This window comes from Solea senegalensis, linkage group LG2 (genome assembly GCF_019176455.1).
Source record: "Solea senegalensis isolate Sse05_10M linkage group LG2, IFAPA_SoseM_1, whole genome shotgun sequence".
NCBI classification, from domain to species: Eukaryota; Metazoa; Chordata; class Actinopteri; order Pleuronectiformes; family Soleidae; genus Solea; species Solea senegalensis.
In genome coordinates, this window is record NC_058022.1 from 33,015,401 (window position 1) to 33,042,532 (window position 27,132).

Here is a 27,132-nt window from a genome sequence, read left to right on the forward strand (position 1 = left end):
AGGATTAGCTCGACTGCGACTTTGTTTCTAGAAGCGGTAACTCTCACAATTCTCCGACAGCAAAGCAAGCCGTCGCTCATCACATTAAGCCGACACCTCCTCTGCTGAGGACGAATGAAAAGTAGAGCGCTGATTAAATTTGCAAGTTATTGAAGGGTACGAAGAACCATCTTTTACATTCTCTCCCTTCCTTTCTTTCTTTCTTTCTTTCTTTCTTTTAATCAGTGCTCCTCTTTCCCCCCCTGTCAGGATAAAGAGGAACAGTGGATGACCAAGCTGGTTCCCGGGGCGAACGACTTCGCGATGCTGCAGCCGCTGCAGTGGAACACGAGATATGAGGTGGAAATCACGGCGCGCAACGTCAAGGGCCTGTCAGAACCCACCTTCTATCAGTTCTTCATGCCGCAGGAGCCCGATATTACAGGTAAAACGCTTGATAAAGGAAAACTCTGTGTAAATTACCTTTTTGTAGACTTTGCCTTTTGCCAAAATTCCACTTGGCGTTGCTTTTCAAAGCCCTCTGAGGAGGTTTGGAAGCTGCGTGTGCTCGTGCCCGCCGGGAAAAAATGACAGCGCGGGCGACAACAAAACCGAGCGAGCAAGATGTTTGAGCGGAGATAAAGGGGAGCCCACTGCTGCAGTGCTTTATGTTCAAATGGGGCTTGAGCGGATGCCTGTAAGTCTCGAGCACGTCGCTGAAAAGTTTGTTTCCCAAACCGCGAGCGCGTTTTCGGGTTTTAATTGTAGCCGCGCTGAAAACCTGGGGGTCTGAGTCCCCGTGGTTGTTTTGCCTGACGAATCTGCAGGTTTGAAAGAAAGTAAACAAAATGGGAGGTGCACAGTATGTAGTGTAACCACTGCGTAGCCTTTGTTAGTTAGGTAGAGTCAGTGCTTTTTGAAATGAGAGGATTTGATGATTCTCTCCCCGTGAGCTGGATGATGTCTCATATTTCACCGGTGGACAAACACAACACGGGCAAGTTTAGATTTTTATCACAAAGGCGGCCGTTGGACGTGGACCAAGACTTTTTTTTTTTCGCCGTGTTGATGTCCTTACCGAGGGGGGATTCGCTCTCACCTGTTCAAATAAACAGATGGTGCAACGGGCACCACGGTGCGCTTCAAAGAAAACCCAATCGACAAACAACTATAAATACCCTCAGGCAGCAGTTTTCTTCTTTAAAATATGATTCCCGTCTTCTCACTCCTCACCCGTTTTGATGCGCGTGCTTTTCCTGCGGTGCAACTTTGCCGTCCTTCAGCAGACAGTGTGAGGCGCCTTCTCCTCGTTTGAAAGACCAACGCGGGATCAAACGCGGGCTCCGTTTTCCAGCCTCGCGCACACACGCGCCCTTTGAAATGTGCAGCGTTGTCGCGCACATTGTTGAAATAAGAATGTAATGTGCACATTCAACCTCGCATTCGCGCGTTCACAAGAAGAAAAACAAAACAAAGGAAGGCTGTTTCTGTTGCCGCTCTGCTCCCCTCTCCTCTCTGAGCCTGTTACTAAATCCATTTGTGGTGTTTTGGATCGAGCCAGTGTTTGCCTGTGTCATTACTGCGCCGGCTAAATGGCCTGTGAGAGTGTGCACTGCCTCTCAAATAGAAAACAAGACCGGGGAACAGCAAGCTCAAGGCAGGTCACTTCGATTGGCTGTCCTCTCTTGTTAGTAAAACAGCGGTGCATCGTGGGAAAGAGCCCGAGAGAGAGAGGCAGAGAGGAGATGTTTTTTTTCTTCCTTTTTTTACAATTCCAAACGATTTTATATCCTTAGATCGCAGCTGCGAGCAAGTTATGTAACTGCTGCGTTTGAAAATACACAGATTCTGTATTGCGTGAATGAAATCAGCAGCAGCATTTCAGCTGAGTCATGTTTGGGCTGTTTATTTCTGGAGAGAACAATATTTATTTCACAGCTGGAGAATCAGAACAAAATGTGTCGTTAACAGCTTCATACGTCCGTAGATGGTCTATAATGACTGTGTACGAGACTAAATCCAAAATACAAAGGTATTTACGACGCTGACAATGTTGGAAAATGAGTGAAAATCTTATATAAACTTAAGCAGTCGACTGCAGCCTCATTAGCGCGTCCTTCAGACTCTGGCTGCTCCCTCTCTGATCTCCTTTTGATAACCGGCATCATAAGTCAAGTAGTATGTTTTATTTTATTTCTAGTTCCTGACGCGTCTCCTGCACACAGTGGTACCTCCCCAAAATACCTGCGTTATACAGAGCGTGTGCGGAGGGAAAGCAGAGATTGTGAACCTGATCGTGTGACACGTGTGTGCTCATATTTACTTAGGATGGTTGAGATGGTTGAACTGCTTCGTCTGCATGAATCTGCCTTCCTGAATGACATCCAACGCGGAACCTGTTGACGTTCGTCAGGATTTGTTTTACTCTGAAAATGGACATTCTCCATCTGCTCACTTTTCTCTTCAAAGGGAACATTTCAAACTGTGGATAATGTTCTCAGTTTCTCCCCTAAGGGTTCGCTCATTCCACATAACTGAAAAAAACTATTTCTCTGGTTTTCTCGTCCAAAAACGGCTCCTTGACCGTTTACATGTAGCCTCTGAGTTGCAGAAGTAAAGACTTTTTGAAGTTAGAGGCCATATAGATTGAAGGTTTTGAACACAGATGCTTATTTCTTACATGCTTTGTGCAAGCGATTTAGATTTGGAGTGAATCTGTGCTCCGCAACAGATATAAAAGTGGTTTTATTTCAAATAAATATGCTTTTAAGCTTTTTGCTCTTAGCCTCTTTTCTACAAACTACAGACAAACACCTGCTATTTGCTTGAATCAACTGTTTATTTCCATTGAGTCGGTCACTTACGTGCACACACTGCTGCACAAATGCACAAGACCCACTTACTCTCCCCCCCCCCGGCTCTTTCGAGACCTTTTTGTAGTGTGAATCGGCCCCTAACTCCGCTCCGCTCTGCTCTTTGGATAAGAAGACAACAAGGGAGCGAGCGGCAGACATAGAAAGTAGACGTCTGTCTGGGGGGGGAAACACAGGAGGATTTTTTCAGAATCTGTTGAGCTCTTTGCTCAAACTTTGCCTCTCAACTTCCCTCTCTCGTTTCACTCAGGACTCCTTGCAGCTGCTTCCAGTTCCGTGCCAATTTACGGCTTAATAACCGCCTGTCTGTATTTCTTATTAAGCGGCGCCGTCAGTCTCAATGTATCTCCACCAACTCGATGTTCATTTATTTCTATAATCTTGCGACAGTTGTGCAGGTTAAACAGAAAAATGACTCGCCGCTCGCATAATACATAATTCTAACCTTATCGCCCTCCCGCTCGCGCGGAATCATTTAAGAAAACATGCCGCGTTGATTGCGACGCTGCCCTTCGCTCATTTCTAATCTACCCCCCCCTTCCTCTTCCCTCCGAGCCCTCATTTTGGCTCCAAATTACAGCGTCACTTTAGCATTGTCCCTCTGCAGCTCCTAATTACATCATTGTGCCTCTAATACCTGCAATTTGTTGCCTGCACTGCTTCTTTTGAAGAAAGTGCTTTTTAAATGTGCTCTATTTTTACATTTATCATAGAAGTCTGACGGCGGGAGATGAACACGCTGGGCTGCTTTTGTTATTAAACTCAGATTGTAACGTTAAAAACTATGATTGATATTTACCCTGGAATAACTTCTCCCCATAGTGTATATATGGTGTTTCTTGCTTTTTGTTATGAGTGTCGCGTGCCTCTCTTCTTCTCCTGCAGTCACGCGCCATAAAAAGCTGCGATTGAAACAGGCGAGAGAGATTCTGTTTCCCATAATCTCGTCAAAGCACTTGAAGAAAATAATCTGGAAGGGTCTCTCCTCTCCTCTCCTCTCCTCTCCTCTCCTCTCCTCTCCTCAAATCAAAAGAAGAGTCCTTTTTATAGACGTCCATTACACGAATCGATTCCCTCGTCAATTCCCCCCCGAATGAAAGTCGTTATTTTAAAGCAGCGTCGTGAAAAAGATGCATGACAATCACGGCTGTTGTTCGAGGATTTACGACGTATATAGAAGGAAACCCCTCCATCGTCTGGGCAGCGCCTGATAAGTAGCTTTCATAGCTTTGTATTCAGCAAGGCAAATAAAGACATTGTCTGAGTAAACAGACTTCAAGCCGCAGGGGTGTCAGACTCAAATGGCCTGGGGGCCAATGAGCATCTAGTCTGGTCAAGAGGGGCCGGACTAGAGGGAAAAAACAACTGTGATATTGTCATGATGATATTTCACTGAATTTCAAAGTAAAGGTGCGATGTGCACCTCACTATCATAAACATAGTTATGATGCAAAATAAATCTAAAAAATTCAACTGTAAATAAAAACACCCCAAAAAAAAGCTTATATATGTAATTACATGTCGATAATTAGTATTGTATTCTGTCTATAGTCCATCACCTCAGCCATGCTGTGTTCATAGTAACATGATCTTGAGTGATGGGCCACATGTAATCGATTGTGGGGCCACATGTGGTCCGCGGGCCGCCAGTGTGACACCTCAAAGCAGCTTTGTAATCACTTGAAGTACTCCTGGTCGTGTGAAACTAGCACACCACCAGAAACAATAAAACATTCTCAGATTAAAGCTGGAAACTGAAGCCGACACAAGCGTCGCAAGAGTCTTTGGGGGGACGCGAGCGAGAGAGCGAGAGAGCGAGCGAGCAGCGGCGCCGCAGTGAAATATCATTTTTAATCCAAAAACCCACATTTGTTTAAAGCGCGTTAGCAGCTCTTACGCGGAGTAAACGCTCCGGCTCTTGAACAATAATGCGACGAGACTGACGCCGATGTTTACACGTTCTCTCTCCCTCTCATTTATTCATTGAACAAATACAATCCTGTCGAGATAAAAGGGACCGTGTTTGTGTGAGAGTGTGTTTTTTTTTTCTTTTTTACATCAGACAATATCACTGTCAGCTATGTAAATATTTTATCACGAGCAAGTGACAGGCGTCCTGCTGAGACGGAAGGAGCATGGGAACAGTGGGTAAAGCACCAAAGCAGCATGTGTCACGTACTTCCTTGTGACTATATTGTATTAGTACTCGCATGTGTGTATATATAACATGAAGTACAAATATATGAACCCAAAATAGAAGCCTATCGTTCAGTTTTGACCTTAATTGAAACGTTAAGTGGTTTTAAAAGCTTTTTAAATATGCTTTAATCAATGCCATACTGTTCAACAATACGATAGCAAGAAAAACAAAATAATATTTATTAATATAAGGTCAAATTCTAATTTTTTTTCAGCTGATCTCTCTGACTTTTCTGACTTTATTCTCAGAAGTTGGCTTTAAACTCAGAATTTCTGACTTTAAACTCAGAATTTCTGACTTTAAACACAGAATTGTGACTTTAAACTCAGAATTGTGACTTTAAACTCAGAATTTCTGACTTTAAACACAGAATTCTGACTTTAAACTCTGAATTTCTGACTTTAAACTCAGAATTTCTGACTTTAAACACAGAATTCTGACTTTAAACACAGAATTCTGACTTTAAACTCTGAATTTCTGACTTTCAACACATAATTCTGACTTTAAACTCAGAATTTTTGACTTTAAACTCTGAATTTCTGACTTTAAACACATAATTCTGACTTTAAACTCAGAATTTCTGACTTTAAACACAGAATTTCTGACTTTAAACACAGAATTCTGACTTTAAACTCAGAATTCTGACTTTAAACACAGAATTCTGACTTCAGAAAGACTATGACACATACATTAAATATATAAGACAGACTGTGTCGTACATGTATAGACAAACATGTATATTGGGCATATAAAGAGATTTCTGTTATCATTGTTAGTGTTTTACTAAGGTGTATACGTGCTGAAAGTATCCATACTTTTAAATTCAACGGTTCCTCTTTTGTATTTAACACGCCACTTCATAAATCTCTTTCTTACTAATTTCATTGACTGACAGTTTTAAAAATCTAAATAGATGAATTAAAACACATCCATCTTAATTATTAGGCAAAACAGTTGGGTTTTTTTGAGACACCTTGTTGAGCATCTGCTTCTTGTCGGGGGGGCATATTCACAAATCGACGCTGCTCTGTTGAACTAGCGTTTCTGCTCCGAGGACATTGTGACGGGAGAAGATTAATTAAAGTGGCACGGAATGAAATAATAACATGCCTGCTTTTCCCTCAGTGTATATCATCAACCAGGTTAGGTGAGAAAGAGCAGGAAGGTGCGGTTGCCCCTGATATCTTCTCCAAGAACAACCGAGTCGTGGCAGGGTCACGTCGCGTTAACGGCGACAGCTTTGTGGCCCGTGAATTGAGCTTGGAACTCCGCGTCGCCGCTCGCTGTTTCGACCGCGATCTCAAAGAAGTCTTTCAAGGTTGACTGTCATATTCTTAAAAAGTCATTTCCTGTGGTTTTTTTCCACTTCCTTATACACTGAGTGCACTTCAGAGCGCGGCTCCTTCAAACGAGGCAGGCAGGGCTTTAATAACGATTATCTTTAATTCTCCTCACACAAACTTCTACACCTCCATCACATCCCAAAGTGAGCTCATATGGAAAGAATCCTCACTCACATCCACAAATGATTATGTTTACACCCCAAAGATTAGCGCCGGCTACCTCCCCAATCAGCCCTGTTTGGGTCATCATTAATCGGGTAATGTCCTCTCGCATCCAATCGAGGGATGGTCAATCACACCTCGGGCCTAATGAGCTTGGGCAGTGTGTATGGATGGCTGCAGGTGCCACACAAAGCGGCCGAGGGTGTCTGGCAACTGAAAAATAGCGCTAATGGCCCGATGTATCAAGGAATTAATCAGGAGGGGACAGTAGAGTAGTTAATAGAGCGAGGAAATAAGAATTAATGGAAGCTGGTGTTTCAAGACTTTCTGAAAACTTAAGTCGCCGCCTGCGATGAAGAAATGTCAGAAATCTCCTGTGAAAAGTCAACGTTGCCGTCGCCCTCAGTCCACGGCGGAGTTCGCTCGCTCGGGGGATGTTTTCTGCTCGGAGAGCGCGAAATGGGGACGAGATGCTGTAGCGTGGACAGTTTTGATGCGGGGGGGGCAACAGAGTCCAAATATCACCAGAGGGCGGACACAGACCCCCGTTGTGCTCTTCCGCTCTTGCACTGATTCAGAGGCAAATGGGCGCACGGGGGGGCGATGAATTATCCAAAAACACATCACAAAGCGTGAGATTGTGAGGTTTACATTGGTTTGCTGTGTCAACCAAAAACACAAAATTGTACAAAAGTGTCTATACCAGAGAGTTGTTAATGACTAGATGAGACTATTAGAGCTGCAGCTAACGATTATTCCCATAATAACACAATAAATTGATATACTGAGCCATCGTTTGGTCCCAAAAGATGTTGAAAAATGGAAATGGCGACGTTCTCTAATGTCTTGTTTTGTGCACAAACCAAAGTGATTCCGCTTGAATGATTTCTTTGGTTCGTGAAAATATTCACGTTTAAGAAGCAGGGAATACTTGTTATGCCTGACGTCGTACTTCAGAAAGGTTCAGACATGGGCGTCTTTGCAACATAACTAGCTGCAGTTCAATATTTACCATGTCAGAGGGTCATCTTTACATAAGATGTTATCTTCCAATGCAAAGATCAGAACTTGTTACATATGAATTAAATTGCACACTTTTGGAATCTGCTGTGATTTTCAGCTGTTTTCAAGCATTCCTGACCGGCTCTGCTCTGGCCCTCTTTAAACCGTGACCTGCGGGGGGTTGTTCTCACAGATGCCGCCGCCTCTTGCAGGTGATCATGTGGTCCGAGAGGAGAGCGGGCGGCGATGCCCCATATTCTCCCGAAGAGACCCTTTTTTATATTTTATATAAATGACCTCATTACTCACTTCCATTATTAAGTCAGCTGCAGGCTGCTACAGAGCCACACCTGACCGTACGATCCCAGAATTTACATGAAATGGAGCATATTTATAGTATTTTGGCTCACACTGTGAAGGATTACTGCATGGAAGTGAACAGTTCAACAATTCTTTAAGTAGTTTTTTAAAAGTTAAGCAGCTTTTCTTACCGCAGTAGACGTCTGAGCTGTTTCCTGGAGGGAGAAACGTGTATTTGGAGCTCACAGAACGCTGCAGAAGCACATTAACAAAGGTTTGTTTTCGCACTGTGGATCGAACACACAGTACTTAGTCTCAGTCTGTCTGTGCCTTTCCTTTTCCTTGCATCCGTCCCTCTGAGCTGTCAAGTGCCGTCCATTTAAAAAAAAACGGTGAACAGAAAACACATTTACATATCAGAGAGACGTAATGACATTCAAGAAAACACCTTAAAATCCCCTTAAAATAAATGATTTAAAGTGGGAATCTTGAACCATGACATGCTCAAATACCCTTTAAGTCATTTATGTTTCAATTCCCTCCATTTCAACCTTAATATTGGTGATTTTATGCTGCGACGAATTCTGCCATTGTCTGCCCGTGTTGTCGCCGCATGAAAGAGACAAAGGCTTTGTGTGATATGAAAAACGTAAACAGATATAAAAGCCCAAGGCCTCAAACAGCCGATGTTGGAAAAAGAAGTAACATAAGACTTTAAAAAAAAGAAGAAGAAGAAGAAGAAGGAGGGAAAAAAAGGGGATGAATATTCTTTTTCTCCTGTGAAGTATGTGAATGCTTGCGGGGCGCGAGAAAGGTGTTGTTTACCACCCGTGCGTCTGCTGCTATAGCTGCTCAATTAACGCAGATAAAACTTCAAAAGGTGAGATTCAAAACAGTCGCCGATGGCAGTGAGGAAATATTGATCCAGTCGACGGGTTTCAAATCCCACATCCCCCAGAATCGCGAAAACACAAAGTGTTTTAATTAAAGTTGTTCTTGCCACGAGGTTTTCTCTCTGCCTGACTTTCTCTTCTTCTTCTTCTTCTTCTTCTCTCTCTCTCTCTCTCTGTGCGTTGACTCGCTGCCAGTCTCCGTTGTCTGCCGTCTCAGCTTGAAGTCGAGAACAAAGTCAACAACATGAGAGTCATTTGTTTTGGTGACTCACTGTGACAACTTCCAGCGCGGCGCCGCAGACTCGGGAAGGTTCAGTCCTTTGTGACGCGCCGGCCCAGGATTTAAAAAAAAACAAAACAATACCAGTTAAAGTGTCGACTCTTGGCTTTAATTGAAGGGTGTTTTTCACCCAAATTACAGAGACGGTGCCGGGAATATATTGATTCCTATCACGTAAACATCCCTCGCCATTTTTGGTTGGCTGCAAAAAATATAGTTTGTGACTGTGGAAGTAGGTTTTATGAGGTATTTTGTGCACATGCAGTGTGTTACATAAGGTTTGCAGATGGAAGCAGGAGATCTGGAGCGCAGAATACACGTTGTTTTTGAAATCTGAATAGTGGGGACAGCAGGGGGAAAAATGTGTTGTCGCTCCAACACAACAAACGTGTCTTGAGTATTTTCAGCCGTGTATTACACAGAACGTGTTTGTTCCTCCGTGACTTTTAAAGGACTGGGAATGTAAATGCGTCTATAATTGACCTTAATACACATCCAGCACATGCACATGAGAAGTAAATGTTACTGGAGGCCGCGACCGAGGTGACAGACGTCAGCACTCAGTCTCTCGTGGCGTACAATTTCACATAAATGTCTCATTCACCTTTCCCGCTCACAGCCGAAACGCCCGCGCGTGACTCCCTAAGTAACACGGTTCATTCATTCACTCTCACTCTTCCATCGCTGATTACTCCCGGCGATGTCAGACCTCCAGCTGTCAACACTGATCCTGCAGTGTGGGTGTTCTCTCTCTCTCTCTCTCTCTCGTTCCCTCTCTTCGCCACCCCGGGATCATTTTAGGGCGCCGGGAGCCTCTCATCACTGCACCGTGTGCACTTCTTCCCGCGTGAATCTGCTCAACGCCGCGCCGCGAGGCACCCAGCGGACGACGGGGCCAAAGCATCGGCGTAGTAACGCTTGACGCCTGCTTTACCTGAAGTTGTAGCGTGGCGCAATAGCACTGTTTAAAGTAATAAACTAAAGCAGATACTGTGGGAGAGCGAGCAGCCTCAGCAGAGGTTTACACTTGATCGAGGAAGTTTTTTCCTCGATCACAAGCTGCGTCTTAAATATTTCAACATTTTCTCGGTGCAGATTTGCGGAGCCCCAGACATGATATGGCAAAAACGAAACCTCCGTCCATCCGTCTTCTCAGCAAAGCGAGCGGAGAGGGCTGAAGCTTCGTGATGGACAGAGCGTTCCGCTGTGTTTTAGGTTGGGAATGAGTTACGAAGATATTCTTTGGTGTATTTCGACGTTATTTGGTCTTTCGTTAAATGATCTAAGAATACATCTCGCCCGGAGGGGCAACGCGAGAGCTGTGTTTATGTCGAGAAGTTACGCACCACAGTCTTAAGTCTGTAAAAGTTTAATACGATATATTTGCTGTGATACAAAAAAAACTTTGTGTGTGGTTGGAATTGATTTGTTTTGGAGGAGATTTAGTGGATTCACCCCAATAATTTTGATTCTCCACTGAGGCGTCGCTGGATTAGAAGTTATCTGTATTAGAAACTAACCAGGTGGAATTGAAGTGACCTCCTGAAGTGAAGTTTTTTTTTTCCAAAAAATGTGGTGTGTACTCCTGCTCATTTCTGCTTGATGGTTTTCCCGCTGTCACAGCCTCACGCACCGATACACCCACCGCGTGCGGGGCGTAGCGAGGGGGGCCGACCTTCATCCGGGAGGTCAGGCATATCTCAGACAGGCAACTGACCCGCAGACTGCTTCTCGGGCAATCTAATGAATCCTGGCTCCACTGACTCTGCTCCACACCTGACCCTCTGTCTGCACGGCTTTAAGTCAAAATCTCTAACAGTGTTTATCCTCCCTACCCCCTTCCTGCCCTGTGTTGTGTGTTTCACTGCCTTAGCAGAATCCCTGTTCAGCGGTCTGGGCCTGGGGGCGGTGGTGGGCCTCGGCCTGGGAGCGCTCCTGCTTCTCATCGTGCTGGTCGACATCAGCTGCTTCTTCCTGCGTCACTGCGGCCTGCTGATGTGCATCACGCGCACCCTGTGCAGCAAGAAGACGGCCACCAGCGGCAAGGGCAAAGAGATGGAGGAGGGCAAGGCGGCCTACCTGTGAGTTACTCTGTTTATTACTCCATTATTGTTGTTTCCCCCCTAAAGAGGAAGTGTTTACTCTCTCCGGTGCCAGTATCAATGTTTGTCAGTCATAAGGTCATTCATGCTTGCAGAGGGTGCATCTGCTGTGGGTGTATCTGGACCTGCGTGTGTGTTACTCCAGCTCTTGTGTCTTTGTTATTGTTGCTGTAGAATTTTGTGCAAATTTACAGATTTCAAGAAATCCATTCAAAAAAATGTTGGGGGGAGGGGTTAAAAAAAAAAAGTGTCACCAAAAAGTGTCACAAATGGACTAATTCCTCTGCTTTGTTTTGTGCTGCTAAACATTACATTAGCCTCTATAAGAAACCCTCTCAGACTGTCAATTTACCATTTACTGTAGGTACACCTACACCAGCCGCGCAACCACCTTTTCAGCCACAGTATGTCTTTGATTGTCTTCTTCACTAACGTCATTGTCTTGTGAGACTTCACCTTATTTTGCATGCATTTTATATCTATCTCTCCCTATATATACATGTATATGTATATGTATATATATATATATATATATATATATATATGTGTACGTGTACGTGCATATCCATGTGATGTACAGTATAACTGTGTTTGCCATTCATATCGGGTCCTATCCGGCTTTTTGTGTGTGCGTGTTCACCTCTGTGATCATATTATAGTGAGTGTATGCATGCACGTGGACTGTGAGTGACGTTTTAGAAAGGAAAATCTCACTGTAAAAATGTGCCAGAGAAGTGTGTGGACCTGCAGAGAGAGAGAGAGAGAGAGAGAGGGCAAAGAGGAAGAGAGGCAGGGGCAGGAGAGGAGAGAGGAGGAGGAGGAGGAGGAGGTGGTGAGGTTGACTCGTGCTGAGTCACTAAGCTCGTCGCGCTGGAGGGGCTGACTGAACACGCGGCACACAGGGGCTGTCTCTGCTTTGTGCCGGAGCAGCTGTTGTTGCAGCAGCAGCAGCAGCAGCCGTGAGTTGCTGCTGCTGCTGCTGCTGCTGCAGCCTCAGCGTGGCTCCGGCGAGGTCATCGATCACAGCCGCGTCACAGACAACAAAGCGCTGCGCGCCGCGCCACTGGAGGATGCTGCAGATGCTCCTGACAGGAACAGGCCGTGCTGTATATTTGTTTCACGATCCAAACCGTGTTGTCGATTCCTTTCTCCTGCAGCTTTTGTCACTAAAATGCAGGTATGAGGCGACACATACTGGTTCATACTGGTGCTAAGGCGTCCAAGTTAATATTTGATTCGACAGAAAATGACAGGACGAAGAACGAGAGAGCGTAAAAGAGATGGAACGTGACAGGTAACAAAGGCTGGTCTAAGAAATGGACCTTTACCTCCATGTGGAATTCACATTTAGGCTACCTTAATTGATATTTCTGTGTTGTTGGACAAAGGTCAACCTATGCTGTGTAGCTTATAGACATTTGTAGTAAAAGATAAAGTGCCAGAAATACTACATATCCCCTGTTGCCTGGTAAATGGGCACAGCTTTCCATTTCCATTTCCTGTCCTAGTCCAGATATGACATCATTAGGTTTATACCTGAGTCATAGTCTCTGTCAGGCGTTGACGTGAGATTCCGTGCAGAACAATGAGCGAGTAAAGCTGTCTTACCAAAGGAAATTACACAGTCCAAGGTCCCAAGGACAATCACATTTGGTTCTTTGAATTTGAGGGAATTGGTCCTGGAAAGTCCTTGAATTGAACCCTGTAAAAACCGTCCAGCATCAAGCCGACGTCAGGTTGTGTCTCTTCCGCGTCATTCAGACTTCTAAGCTGAAACAGTGATGCAGTGTTTGACGATACAGTGAGTCACAGCGCTGAGTCACAGCGCAGATAACTTCCACTGACTTTGCAGAATGTTTCGGGTTCAGTCAGGATGACCTTGACTCTGTTTAAGCAGCATTAAAGTAGTGGAAACCACTAAACAAGGAAGTGGCTGACTTCACTGCAATTAATCCACTTAGAACCAGGAAGGACAGTTTCCAGATATTAGTGAGCATGTCTTTCTATTTTTGACTGTAAAATTGTCTTATATTGCTCCAGCGTCACCATTTTTACATTCGCTTAATTTAGAATACACACTTTTCACTCTGCAGGATTAGAGTTGGTTTCTGTGCCCACTTTAACACTTGAGGCATTTTTTTTTTTCCTCTCTCTGATAAGTCACTACTTGCGATAGTCAGAGTGGAAAATCCGGTCCCGTCCCTGTCATTCAGCGACCCAGGCAGAGATGTGCGCGTCTGTCTGGTATTTCAGTAACCTCCCAGCATGCACCCGAGGGCCCACGTGCACGGAACTTTGGTTCTTCCAACCGCACACGGCAGTGGAACCGTGATTATCTCAAAAAAATGCACTTTTAAATCCAGTTTCTTGCAGAGTTACCTTTGTCATCGCCCACATATATATGTTGTAAAGCTACATTTCAAAGCAAAAGATGTGCTGTGATGTCTAGATCCATGGTTCTCAAAGTATGGTGCATGTACCATGAGTGGCACGCAAGCTTCCTCTGTTGGTACTCGGAGGAAAATCAGAAATAGTGTAGTTTGACCTGTAGAAAATGATAAGATAACCAAAAAAAAAAAAAAGGATGAAGTACATTATGTGAGGAAGAGGAGGATGTTGAGAGAGCAAATGATCTGATTGGGAATAAATCTGCCTCCTGTGAAAAGTCCGTAGCTCGACTTACATTATTTACACCACTGTATGTTAACGTGTGCAAACTTTAGCTCAGTTAAAAAATAATTAACAATCCTAAAAATGTGGATTAATCTCCAAAATTTACCAGGAAAATGGAGGAGGAGGAGGAGGAGGAGGAGTCCCAAACGGCCTCCCAAAGCCTGCCGCTGTCAGGCGGAGTCTGTGCTCCCGTCATGCAGGAAGCACTGACCAAATCTTTTTAATCAACTGATTCTAATGATTCAGTTACACGGAAAACAACTGCTTTACAAGTCACTAGTCACTCGTTTGTGTGTGTCGCGTAATTACATGACACCGAGGAGAGCAGCGGATTCGAACTCCTTTTTCCCCCCCAGTCGTCCATGATCAGACACCCCTGTAATTATTGCTGTCATTATTTGTTCCACATTTCATTTTAGTGTGCGAGCGAGAGCGTTCTGCCACCTAACGAGTAAAAAAAACCAACAACAACCTCCTTATCACGAGTCGACGAGACAGCGATGTGGAGACGGCGTTTTCTTAATTTGGAAACTGTGACAACGGCGAGCTCAGACGTCTGACATTTAATCAAGTGCGATTTCGTGCGGCGCTAACGCCAGAGCAAACAAGGAAACAAAAAAAAAAGAGGAAAAAAGGCCCGGGAGTGATGCGAGGGGGAAGGGAAACGTGGCCTTGGAAGAGACCGTCATGCAAGTCACGTGAGATTCTGGAAAATCCGCTGCGGTGACACATCCTCCAGGAGAATATGAATGTAAATGTAAAGATCATGTATAAGTAAACAAACGCTCCTGGGATGTGGTGTTGATTTATGTCTTTGAAGAGCGGGAGCTGTCGCCAGCCTCTGTGGCCCCCGCCGCCGATAGCCTCGTGCTTAATTAACGCGCGCGGAGGAAAGAACGAGTCACTCCTGCTGTGCTTTGGTGTCACTTAGAAGCATACAGATTAGAAATACACACCAGCAGATGCACTCTGATATCTTTCCCCGCACGCCATGAGGTGTGGGAAACTGCCGGCTCTTTGCCACATAATCAAAGAGGCTTGTCGAGACCCAGGGACATTTCTCTTCGCTTTGTGTGCGCCCTGGCTTTGTTTTTAAATCTAAGTTCTTAGCCGGTGTGTGTGCGCGCGGGTGAAGACACATTACATCACATTATAGCTGCAGCCTTTACAGCTTATAGTCGAACGTCCTCAAATTTTGTTAAAAAAAACTGTCTTGACCAACAAAAATCACAATTTGAAGCGACTGAGCCGTCAGTCGAGCCCGAGCGCCGTCTGTCCTTTTCAGACTCTCTGAAGTCTCTCGTCACACGCCAGAGTTCCCCCAGGATGTGACTCGAGTCCAGTGGGAGTCTAACGCTCTCACAGATCGCTGGATTTACGGCGCGCTCAAACGGTATCGCGGAATTATTGATGAGCAGAAATCAGCTTGAAGTCAATAAGCGCGGATAAGTCACCAATGTACCACGTCGTTGGAGGAGACATTTTTTAACAGTCTAAACCCAAGATATGGAGTCAATGTTACACTAAACACAGAGAGAGATTTTGTTAAATGCCTGGCCAACGCTACTTAGTTGCCCGTCAAAGCCACCGCGTGGTCATTACGGTCATTTCGCTCGCGCGCTGTTGCAGGAAGCCGACGAATCAGCGTCTTTGTCGCCAGAGAGGAGAGAGTTTTTGGACATTGAGACGAAAAGTCAATGAAAAGAAATGTTATTTTAAATATGTGTCATACTGTTTTGAAATTCCATTTTGACGCACGGAATCTGGTGTTTGTGTACAACTGCGGTGTTTTTTCTTCATTTTAAATTATTAATACACTCTGTTAACATGCAGTCAATTGTAAATATTTGCCCGATATTGAAAGCGATTCTGGAAAAATGATCAAAATAAGCCTCAAAATCTCCCTCTGGACTTTATTTTCCGAGATCTCACAGCCGTTTTGGAACAGTCATCAGACGTTGCACATGCAGCTCGTAACATTTCGCTCACGAATGAAGAACGAGGAAGCAGCGGGACCCTCAGTTTTCGCCTCATGTTGACAGAACCTCCTCGCCTCGACAGAGGTCCAATCTGGGGTTTGCATGAAGCTAATGGGACATGAAATTGCCTCCTCTGTGCTGGAACTTTAACATCCACCAATCAGCCAAAGGGGGGGGAAACCCTATTCACGCCAATTACAAGATTTGGCCTTGTTAGGTATAGTATCGTGCTGTTAAATTCATGCTCTCACTCACTGAACACGCCCTCGGAGTTGGTAAAGCTCTTAAATGAGCTATTTGGCGCTGGATATAGTGTGCGTTTTGGAGACCTGACGGTCCATAATATAGCGTCCGGCGTTGTGGTGGAGCTATTGTTGAGACCGTCAATGAGCACGGAAATGAGGCCGTTCAAGAAAGATACACTCGGAATATAATTAGTGGATTAAAATGAGGGAAGCTTCATCGCATCAATCACAGCCATTGCTGAGGGATTCTTATCTCACATGTGATTAAATTGTGAACTCGTTTTCACACCTCATTGTCGGCGAGACCGAGTTTGCTTTCACACTTTAGTGAACCGCTTGAATAACGTCTCCCGCCTGAGGCGGCGCTGCGAACAAACACGAAGAACAAGACAGAGAGAGAGAGAGACACGCAGTGTTGTCTCTCGCTTCGAAACTAGTTTGACTTTCACAAATCGCTCTACACTTGCACATGTTTTGGTTGCGTTTACCCACAATGCCCTGCGTCGTAGTCCTGCTTCCTGCAATTAGAGACCCACGCTTTTAGGCGGGCCAGCGTTCGCTTCGTTGGCGAGTTCAGTTGCGCGCTCACACCTCCCCAAACGAACCGGACTTTGTGAACCTGCTCTAATTTGGCATTCCGTCAAAGATGTTTGAATTATTTCGGGTGCGTTCGATTTAGGGTTTTTGAGGCATGGACGAGTCTCGAATGATCAACGCTGGCTGGAGAAGCAACAACAGCACGACCCCATGAACTCAGGATTTGAGTGGATATAGTTTGTCCATGCCGGCCTGCATCAAGTCCACTTTTTCTCAACTTTGTGATGGGATCAGAAACGCACCGCCACACTGATGAGGCGATGCCGGATCAAAGCTATCACTACCTATCGAGTTCCCTGATTAGTCTTCTTCCAAACCCACTGCAGCAGAGCGGATCTTCCAGCTTTGATGTGCAATAGGTTATTTCGTTTTTTTTGTTGCCGAGCCATTGTGCTGAAAATTCAGCTTTATTTGCAAAGCTTAAAAAGAACAAAAGACAGTGAGCTGCTCTTTCTGTCCATTCTTTGGTCCATTAAATGAATGTATCACTGCTGGTTTATCAGTGGGGGGTTTTTTTCTTCTCCATATGAGACTTCTGTGTTTCAGTCGCCGTAACAAATCAAAGTGGCTCTGCCTGATAAATGGTTTTAAATGTGGCTCCAGCAAATGTACGAATGAATCAAATGGCGAGGACTTCCTTAATCTCTTCACCACCTGTAATAGCTTAGAGGGGAGATTTATACGGCTTTTTTTTTTTTTAAAATAGCTATCGCCTAATTAGGGGCCATTTTATATGTCCAAATGCAGCATGACTGCGAGTGAAATATGAACACATTCTTCATACATATTAGGTGATGACACCTATTTAAATTTTTACTTTGTCAGTGTATTTTACGACTCCGGCTTTTACACAGTGAATTAACCCTCTCTTCTTTTTTTTTTACACTATATTATTTCTCGAAACACTGGCCAGTTAGATTTTCATCACGCCGTCACATTTACATAAAGATTAGGTCGCCGATGGTGGCTTCCTGCCGATTTTTCAGCCCGGGCCTAATAACGCGACAAATGCATGATTTACTATTGAAATGAATCAAATAAAATTTAAAAAAAAAGAGGGGGAGACGGAAAGACGCCGATGAGGTTTCGATTGTGACTTTCACCGGAATGTTGCCATATATTTAATTTGGAACCCCAAATGCGAGATGATCCATCCCAAGAGAGGCTTTTTTCTTAAAATGAATCAATAAAACAGTTTGATGTTTTTCATGACCAAGAAAGTGAGAGAATACAACCTTCAGACTTGGTCGCCTGGATGAATAAATTAAACAAATAATCCAATATTATAAGAGAAGGAGTAACAAATGCTGATAATCATGAATGTAGGAACGCTTGCATATTAAACATGAGTGTGTCTGACTCACCAACATACAGCCCTGGTGAGTTATTTTCAATATAAAGTGCCACAAGGGGGCGCTGCATCTTTTCAGTCATTCCAGGACCTTGTGGTATATTGTTTTTCTTAAATGAATGATCCAAATCACATCATAAATTCCTACAAATATGTGTATAATATCATATTTTTTAAAATCTTCTATTTGTTTCTCAGCACGTAATAATATTATGAAGAAGACACACGGCCATTCCCAAGAGATATTCTTCATTTTATGCATATTTTTGTCATTTTAAATACTTCAGTCTTGTATAAAGTACCTTAAAGGAGATACTTGAGTAAAAAAAGTATCTTCACATAAAATGACTTTGGTAGACGTGAAAGTCACCGTTTACAATATCGCTTTTAGTGAAAGTCTTGAAAGTGACATTTACCGAACTGAAGTATCAAAAGTCATTTTCTGATATAAAACGTGCTTATGTCTTAGATGTAAAAGTATTAAAAAAGAGAGTAAGGAGTCGTCTTTCAACTTGAGTGAATGGGTGAATGGCAAAAAAACTGTAGCGTAAAGCAGCTTTGAGTGGTCAGCGAGACGAGAAAAGTGCTTTTTAAATACAGACCTTTGCCAACTCTGCTTCTGATTTTATCTGGCAGTAACGAGTAACAGAGATAGTTAGGCAGTCCTTCCAGGATTTTGTGTGTTTTGAGCTAAAATGCCTGATTTCGAGAGTGTTTTTAAAGAAGATTTTTTCATAACAACAGCCCCATCCTGTCTTGAACAATACATAGCAGATCCGTAATGGCGACGAGGTTCAGTTTCATGATATTGTGGATATCTTCTGTTTATTGTGAAGACACAAGCTGGGAATTTGCCGCCGAGAGGTGGGAGGCTCACTGTGTCTGTAGAGGAGGAGGAGAGAGCAGCTGAACCGCAACATAATCCCATGGGAATGGTATTGATCCAGTCCCACGAGCCACGTTTTGCTCCCAAACCTCCTTTTGAGAAAGCGAGGGATTGGTTAGGGACAGATACATGGATTTTGTACTTAAGTACAGTAACAGAGTATTTGTACTTCAATACAATGCACATCAGATACTTAAATAAATGTTTTTAGGTGGAGTTAACATGATTTTTAAATGGTTAAATAGGCAATTTTAGCAACTTGCTAATGTGCTAACCTCATCACCATTCTTCCTTTGGGGAGGAATTCCATTGACAGGACTGCTGAGTCATGTTTGGCCGCGATCTCACAACCACAAGACTTACTGTTGTACCTCGTTATAAAGATTCGACGTATTCACACACACGCAGAATCTGCGTGTGTGTGGAGATCGCGCAGCACACGCACACGCCCTCGGGCCAGCACATGATCTCCAGTTTTTAAGACAACACGAGCAACAACTGCAGGTTACGTCGAGAAGAGTTTGCCGTGCCGCACTGTAGAGGCCGTTACATTTTTAAATCCCCGCCGCCTTTTCTTTTCAATTAAATTCATCTTTATTAATCCCAACGGCAGCCACCGCTTCAACTAGCAAAAAGGTCTAAAGGGTGATTACTGCGGGGCTCGGCGGCGGAAAATGACTCTTTCTGAGAGTAATAAAGACATTAATTCTACACTTTCTCAGAGCGGCAATGATATTATTCACCGTGTGTGCCTGCTTCGCTCAACTCTGTGCCTGTTCACGTGTGTTTTTGTGTGTTTCCTTATGTTCATTTAATCAGTCAGTCAAGTTTGACCCGATTAATCTCACCGCTGTCTCCCGTTGTGTCCTCTTTTTTTTTCTTCCAGGAAGCTGCCACTGAAGGAAGAAAATGGAAAAGAGTCTCTCAAGCCAGATACGATTGAAATCAAAGTGCACAGTGACAACAGCATCCACACAAAGCCTGACGACAGCAAGGCGTAAAAAAAAAAAAAAAAAAGAAGAGGAGGAAAAAAAAGAGAGAGTATAGAATAAAGGAGAGAAAAAAAAGGGTCGGTCCCCCACGCCACCAAAAGAACATTCGGATCACGAGACCAAAACCCAGAGAATCTACGACATGGAGTAAAATACCATATCTGTTTATAACGATGCCCGCGGTGAATGGCATGTGTACATACAAATAATAGAGAGAAAATAGAACGGGAGGAAGGGTCAACGTTTTTAGACGCCCTGAGTGATCAGTGTCTCATGTTCTTGTAAAACATGGCATCAGTGGAAGGCTCTTGTGATCAATGATTGTACTTTACTTTATTGGGTTTTCCTTTGCTTTCGTCGGTCTGTGTGTTTCGTTGTTTCATCGGACAACGTTCTTTTTTCTTTATTGTCTTTTTTACAAACCACACAAAATGCTGACGCAGCTAACTCGCTCTTTTGTGTGTGTGTGTCCCTCCACGTTTTTGGTCCTTTGGTTCCCCATCGCCGCTTTAAACCCGATTGCCTGTTTCCATGCGACCCGGTGTCCTGCTAATGAGAGGGCAAACAACTGTAGCATCGTGTTTCCAGCAACAACAACGACAACAACAAGTCTGAACCACGACATCTAAGAGGCTACGGGGGGGGGGACAACGTGACCACTGGCTCTTGTCATTAATGATCATATTTAATTAATGAAGACGAATTTGGACTTACTTTACAATCAATGTTGTCTGAAGGGCTGTTTTTAAGTTTGTGTCGCAGGAAAACAATCGAGAAAAAAAAAAAAGGTGACGTGTCGCAGTCTGTGAAACCACGCGTGTGCATTAACGTCACGGCTTTTGTTTTGTTTTGTTTTGTTTTTTATTGACACTGAATATTGTTGACACTCCTCTCGAACAGTGTGTTGTACTCATTTGTGTTCAAACATCCACAGCTGCCACAAGGTTAACTGTACTGTCAGCCAATTAAGGCTTGTGGTGGTGGTGGGGGGAAAAAAAACAAACAAAAAAACAAGATGGATATGTGCCGGCAGACAGTGGTGTAGTGTAATCGTCTCTATCTGTGAAAAAGTAAGAAAAGCTGTGAATTCAATCTGCGACAAAATGAGAATCCTGCCTAAAAAGAAGCGGCCACGCTTGTCATTTCCCTTTTCTTCTTTCTTTGTTTCTATTCCCGTGTCAGATCTGCCTCTCCCATGCATTTGTTGTTTATTTTTACGTTTGTTTCCCGATTGCTATTCTCTCTCTCTCTCTCTGATGTTGTCGTGTATTGTACATAGGTGAAACAGAAAGAAAAAAAAAAAGATATTTTACAAAAAAGCTTTTATGTAAATATACCCTAAAGGATGTCTTTTTTCAAAAATGCAACAGGCTTTCTTTGTAAATGCTCCTCAGATGAAAAGCTGTTTTCATTCTTTCTTTTGTGTTTTTCTTTCTTCCTTTTGTTGCGTTTTGGTCCAAAGTTCAGTGATGCTGTAATATTGCATTTTACAGTCATTTGCTTTCCCCCCCCCCTGAAGAAAATCCATGGCATTTTAATGGAGGCAGTAATTACGGCATTAGTGTGCCTTCTCTTTTCTCCGCCATTGCCACCGCAGTAATGTAAGACCGTCAAAAAAATGAACTTTCGATCGTGACTTTGCTTCATTTTTCTTTACTTTTTCTCTTTTTTTGCCACCGAACGTGTCGCAAAATTGGATTTTTTTTTTATTGTGATTCTGTGAATTCCTGGAAATGAACGTAGTCGTAGGACTGTGGCTTGTAGTCGCCAACACTGGGTAGGAAAAATGTCAGGACGATTGCTGTGAGTCACGTATACATACACTGGAGGGGGGTGTGGGGGGGGTGGGGTCATGAGCGCGTATGTGTGTGTGTGTGTGGTTGCATGTGTGTGTCTACTGAATGTATCTGCACGTACGTGTGCCCAAGTCTCTCAGTCACAAATGGAATACGGTCCATGACGGTTCTAAAAGCGCCCCTGTCGTTCTATAGATTGCGTGTTTGTTTTCAGAATCATTTCCTTTTGTTGATTATTTATATAGATGCAGGTCCTATAGGCTACACTGTGTGATGACTGCACGCCCGGGTGTGATTACCCACGAGGGGCCTGTGTGTGGAGTTGGGACGAGAGCTCTCACGCAGAGTTTTGGAGTGCACTCTCCAAAGGTAAAATGTGATTAGAGAGTTCTCGACAGTGATTAATTCCCCCGGGTGCAGCACTCGGCGCATGTGTCTGCGAGGCCCGCCGCCGCCGCCGCTGCTGTTTCTCGCTTCTCCATTTGGTTTTCTTTTCTCTTTTTTGTTGCTTCGGCTTTGTTTCCCACACAACACAGCTCTTGTACCCGCATATCTTCAAATGAATGGTTCCTGCCATGGAGTGGTTCCGCCGCCTGTTCCTATGGACTGTAAATATGGGAGCACAGTGCCTGGAGGCTATACGATTTGTACTTGTTCTTTTGTATTTGAATATGAGTCTAAATCTCCTCACCCCCCCCTTCCCCTTTCCGACTCCTTCCTCCCCCTCTCTGTCTCCTACATGCCTTTTTTTTCCATCTGGGGTAAAACAGGTGTGTTTTGAGCTCAGTGTATAGTATGTGTCCTCTTTGTCCCCCACCCCGTCCCTTGGATTGTCCCCCGCTGAGTTTGCTTTGTCCAGGAGATGGGAACTATTGATGTCTCTCTGTACGTACCTGTGGAACACTTGTGACTCCTGTCATTTGCCGCTGTAAATAAACATGTCCTGGTAGAAGAGAGTGTGAAAGGGCTGTCGTTGGTGTGGCTTTCATGTTGTTGTTGTTGTTGTCGTTTTTGCCACCTTTACTCCGGCACGTGGGCGTCCTTGAGCGTCGCGTGAAGGGATTCTGAGCTTTTGATTCAACGATCAATTTCAACGATGCTTTACGACAGAAGTGGACGACGGCACCGACACGGCAGCGTCAAGCACATGCTGCCACGGATTTGTGCAAGGAATAATGTCGCTTTATTATTCATAACGACAGAGTGCGTACACAACATTTTGTGATGAACTCATCACCTTTTTAGCGAAATCCAACAACCCAATTTTTTTTTTAAAGTGCACATTTAAAACAACACAGTTGCTGCACAATAATGAAACAAAACACTATTACATCCCTTAACCCTCTGTGCTGCAGGTGCACCCGTGGTAAATTGCCGTGGGAATAATACACAACTCGTTATATCGATGTCCTGGTAGTGTGTGTTTTTATAGGTCACATATTCAGGGTTTAAGAATGTGGGTTTTTTTCATCTTATGTGTTTATGAGTCATTTGATATAAAGTAGCAGTAATTGTGCAGAAGTCACAAAATTAGACAGTTTTTTCTTTGCTTTTTGTTGATAAAAACGAGTTAAAGTGAACTTTGGACTGGACTGTGACGTATTTCCTAAATTTCACAAATTCAATGCAATTTTAAACATTTTGAGTACTTTTTGCTCAGGTGTGTTTATATAGTAAATGTTTCGTAGGTTGTGCTGGAAAAATAAAAGGATATAAGACAAATTCTTATAGCCTACGTTTAATGGGGGAAAAAAGCAGCTCTGTGAAATGCTCTGTGTTCTAAGGGTTAAAGCCCAAGCTGTTCAGTATTTTGAATTCCCAGCATACACAATTGATTTTAAACTAGTGAATAAATACAAATTGAGTAACGGAAGCATGCATAATGCAATTTCTTAGTATTTAACTCTGCATGGTGCAGTGTGTTAAAAGCACAGTATTTCACAAAGAAACAACTTTAATAGCTTTTAATTTCTCATCATCGAAGGCAGCAGAGCTTGTTTTTTTCCCGGAGGGCATATGGTGCTATTTTTGTCAAGGTCATTGCCAAACCTAGATTACGCCCATTTTAAAATGAGTATAGCCGTGCTGCATTCCCTTTCCACACTCACTTTAGGATTTAAAAACAATTCTGAATCATTTGGACGAGCGCTGGTTCTCCACGCAAAGCTGCCCCCGTCTTTAGTGCTCATTTGAGCAGATTATTCTTCTCAGACGTTTTCCCCTCCCACGTCCAGGGAGGCAGGGGAACAGCAGGCCCGTCTGCTGGATCCGGATTGCAAGAGTTAACAACAACAAACTTTGTCTCCTGTGGGAAGTCAACACTGAGTCTCACTTGGGATTGAGGAGATCCAGAGAGGAGTGACTTGACACCAAAGTCATCCTTTCCACGTGTCATCGCGCGTTACAGGTGATTACTTCCTTTTTCCTCCCACTGCAGGAAGTTGGGGGAACAACAAACTTGCCGGACCAGTCACACATCGCAGGGAAAGATAGCACAGTAAGCTTTCAGGCAATAGTCCTCCTCTCATCTTTCTGTTTGCAGAGACTCCCATGATGCCCATGCACACGCCTAAATCCTCACCATAAGAGAAGTTCTGGGGGAAGTCTGGGAAAGAATCTCCTCACTATTGTTAAAGTTCTCACTTCTCACACACCTATACATGCATATACATCCACACACACACACTCATTTCTGAACTGGCTGACCTGTTCATGATCACCCCAAAGAATCTTCCCCTTGCCATTAAGGCAGTTTTTGGGATTTCTTCATGCAACTTTTGCATCCATCTATATGTGAGAATATGAAGTGACAGAAGAAGAAGGAGGACTTTGATCTGTGACGGGAAGCTTTGAACTTCTGCGCTGAGGAACCACCAGGCATGAGACCTCATGCCTGCTGATGTGATTGGTGCGTTTCTCTCAATGAAACGACCAAACTATCGTACAGTGGGAGAAATGATCGCACGGATACGTTAGTTATCGTAAATGTGGTAACACTGGGAACTTCAAACTTTGATTATGGACTTCAAAATGTGTTTGGAAGGCAGTGTTGTGCCTCTCGGTGTGCGGTCTGTTGGAGACTGAAGAAAAGGAAGCTGTGGAAATGAAAGGGGGTTAAAGGACTTTCAACTACAAACAGAAACTTTTTTTCCCCCTGTGGAGGGCAGTATTGCGCCTCTTGGTTTACAACCTACCGCAAATCTTTAGAAGAAGAAGAAAAAACAGCAGTCAAGTCTTGCAATGACTTCCTGTTTGAGAGTTTTACCTCTTGTGTACTTTATCATCAACGACAAATCAAGGAGAGTCAGTAAGTCAAAGTCATTGTGTTAAGACAAATCTTGTTTAATATTTGGAAATATGTATATGTCAAGAAGGTCATTGTCATTTCAGCATGTGGTACAATATGCAAGGAATAAGCTGAAACAAGCAGATTTTGGAATATTAAATAGATCATTTTTTGGTATAATATACTTTTTTAAAATGAAATGACAATATAAATTCCAGCAAATGTATGCATTATATCACATCTTACTGCCATTTCTGTCAAACCAAAAAAATGAAATTTTTAAAATGCTAGTATCTTCAATAGCCATCACTCTGTACAGTTTTTTTTTTTATTATTCCAGCTCAACACATAAAGCCTGCTGCATTACAGTTGAGATAAGTGGTTTCTGTGAAAACATTTAAAAAATATGTAAAAAAAAGGTGTGAAAGAGGCCACATTTGTCATTATTCCAGTATGATGAGAAGGTAAACACCCAAAGTCATTTTTTCTTTTTACTCAAAGCTGCTGCAAAAGTCAATAAAAAACCGAGGTGCCTGCATGTAAGCTGCTTTTTCAGCTTACACACATCCAACAAAACAGTTTCTCAGCTCTTTACAAGCCACGTTTCTTATCAGTGGACGGACATTTGCTCGGTTGTCGTTCATTCGACTCCTCGCGCGGTTCAAAAGAAGAAGGGGAGAGGGAAAAAGGCAGCTTGAAAGATGCATTTCTATGAGAGTGTTTGGCAACGTGGCGTCACTTAGCATCTCTATGAGAGCCGTTAAATGCCCAATCCACATTCATTTAGGGCGACATCTGAATATACCACAAATGTGAAGTCAATGCACTTGTTTATGCTTCTTAAATTAGCTTGAACTGAAAAAGAAGGAGCAGAGAATGAAACAAGAATTGGTTCCATCTACAAACTTCTTGTTAGCATGCAGCGGTGGGCGGACCTAACACAATGACCTCACCTTCTTCATTGCTCTGATTGGTTGTAGCGTGATTGGAAGGGTTATAAGAAATTGAGAACATGAGCCAAAACAATACTTAAACACATAAGTTAAAACAGTCAAATCATTACCAAGCGAAAGCTAAAGAAAGCTAGAAGTTATTGCTTCAAAAGGACTTGATATAAGATGAAGAGTCATTATATAATTTGTGATCAGTGATCTATTACTCTAGCCTGCCAGGAAGAAGAGGTTAAGATAATTATCACATAGATAAACTATGTTTAATACGTGTTCTGTAATGTTTTGGAGAATGCACCTTACGATTTTTTAGTGTTATTTCTTTTGTTTCTGTAAGTTTTGGAAACTAGTACGGTTAAAATACAGATCGGTTTTTGACTATTGATGTCTGCTTCAGCCTGTCGAGTCACGTCGTTCGCAGCGCGTGTCTTTCTTTATATTGAACCCCTTTTACAGGTAAGAACAGTGGTTTAAGCGTGGTTAATGATTTATTTGCATTTTAAATGTTATACAAACGCGCAGATTAAAAGATATTAGTTGTTGCAGTAAGTTTGACATTGGAATTAAGTTGCAGTGGATGTGAACTTCTACTTAGCATAGCCTGTTGCTAGCAGCGACACTGAGCGGTTGCAATTGTAGACAATTTTTATGTGCACTTTTAAATTACCAGTATGAGTATTAAGGAGTGGAAGTATTGACAGCTAACATTTATTGTGCTATGTTAAAAGTGCTGTCTACATTTATTATTTTAATAATGTCCAATGTGTAATTTAAAGCCGTATTATTTGCTTGAAGACATTCTGTTGTATTCTTGATAATACAATTTAAAGGTCAAGTTGACTTATTTTTCTGTTTTAATTATGAAAGACATTTTGGGCATTTCTTCAGGAGTAAAATGTTATAGTCAGCGTCTGATATCTTTCTCAAATGTTGTTGCTGACCTAAGTGATGTTTTGGTGAAGCACTTTTTTAAATTGTGACTATGGAGAAACTACGTTGTGATAGTGGATCAATCAGAGTCACATCGTGTGCGTGTCTTATAGGGTTGCAACACAATCCTATTTCATGCAGTGGGAATTTGAAAGACAACCATTTATCCCGCCCCAATTGTATGTGCCCACACCAAACATCTTCATGTAGGTCTGGTTTTCTTGGCTAATAAATTGCTATATAATACAGCTAAGCTGCACAACCAACCCTTATTTTTCCTCATTAAAAGCAACTAAACATCAAGTGATAAACA

The 27,132-nt window shown here is 43.1% G+C and overlaps 1 protein-coding gene across 7 annotated transcripts in view; it reads left to right on the forward strand.

The window, feature by feature from the left end:
- Positions 1-20,268, forward strand: part of LOC122763166 (neural cell adhesion molecule 2-like) — a 245,761-nt gene extending 225,493 nt beyond the window's left edge. For 2 of the 7 annotated variants that reach the window (XM_044018234.1, XM_044018242.1), the window contains exons 15-17: positions 226-424; positions 10,906-11,113; positions 19,752-20,268. In XM_044018234.1, the coding sequence (XP_043874169.1) occupies positions 226-424; positions 10,906-11,113; positions 19,752-19,866 (522 nt within the window). In that variant the 3' untranslated portion in view covers positions 19,867-20,268. Of the gene's footprint in view, positions 1-225; positions 425-10,905; positions 11,114-11,498; positions 11,539-19,751 lie in introns of all 7 variants that reach the window. The other 5 variants (XM_044018246.1, XM_044018256.1, XM_044018244.1 and 2 more) reach the window with 4 other exon arrangements.
- Positions 20,269-27,132: the final 6,864 nt, after the last annotated feature.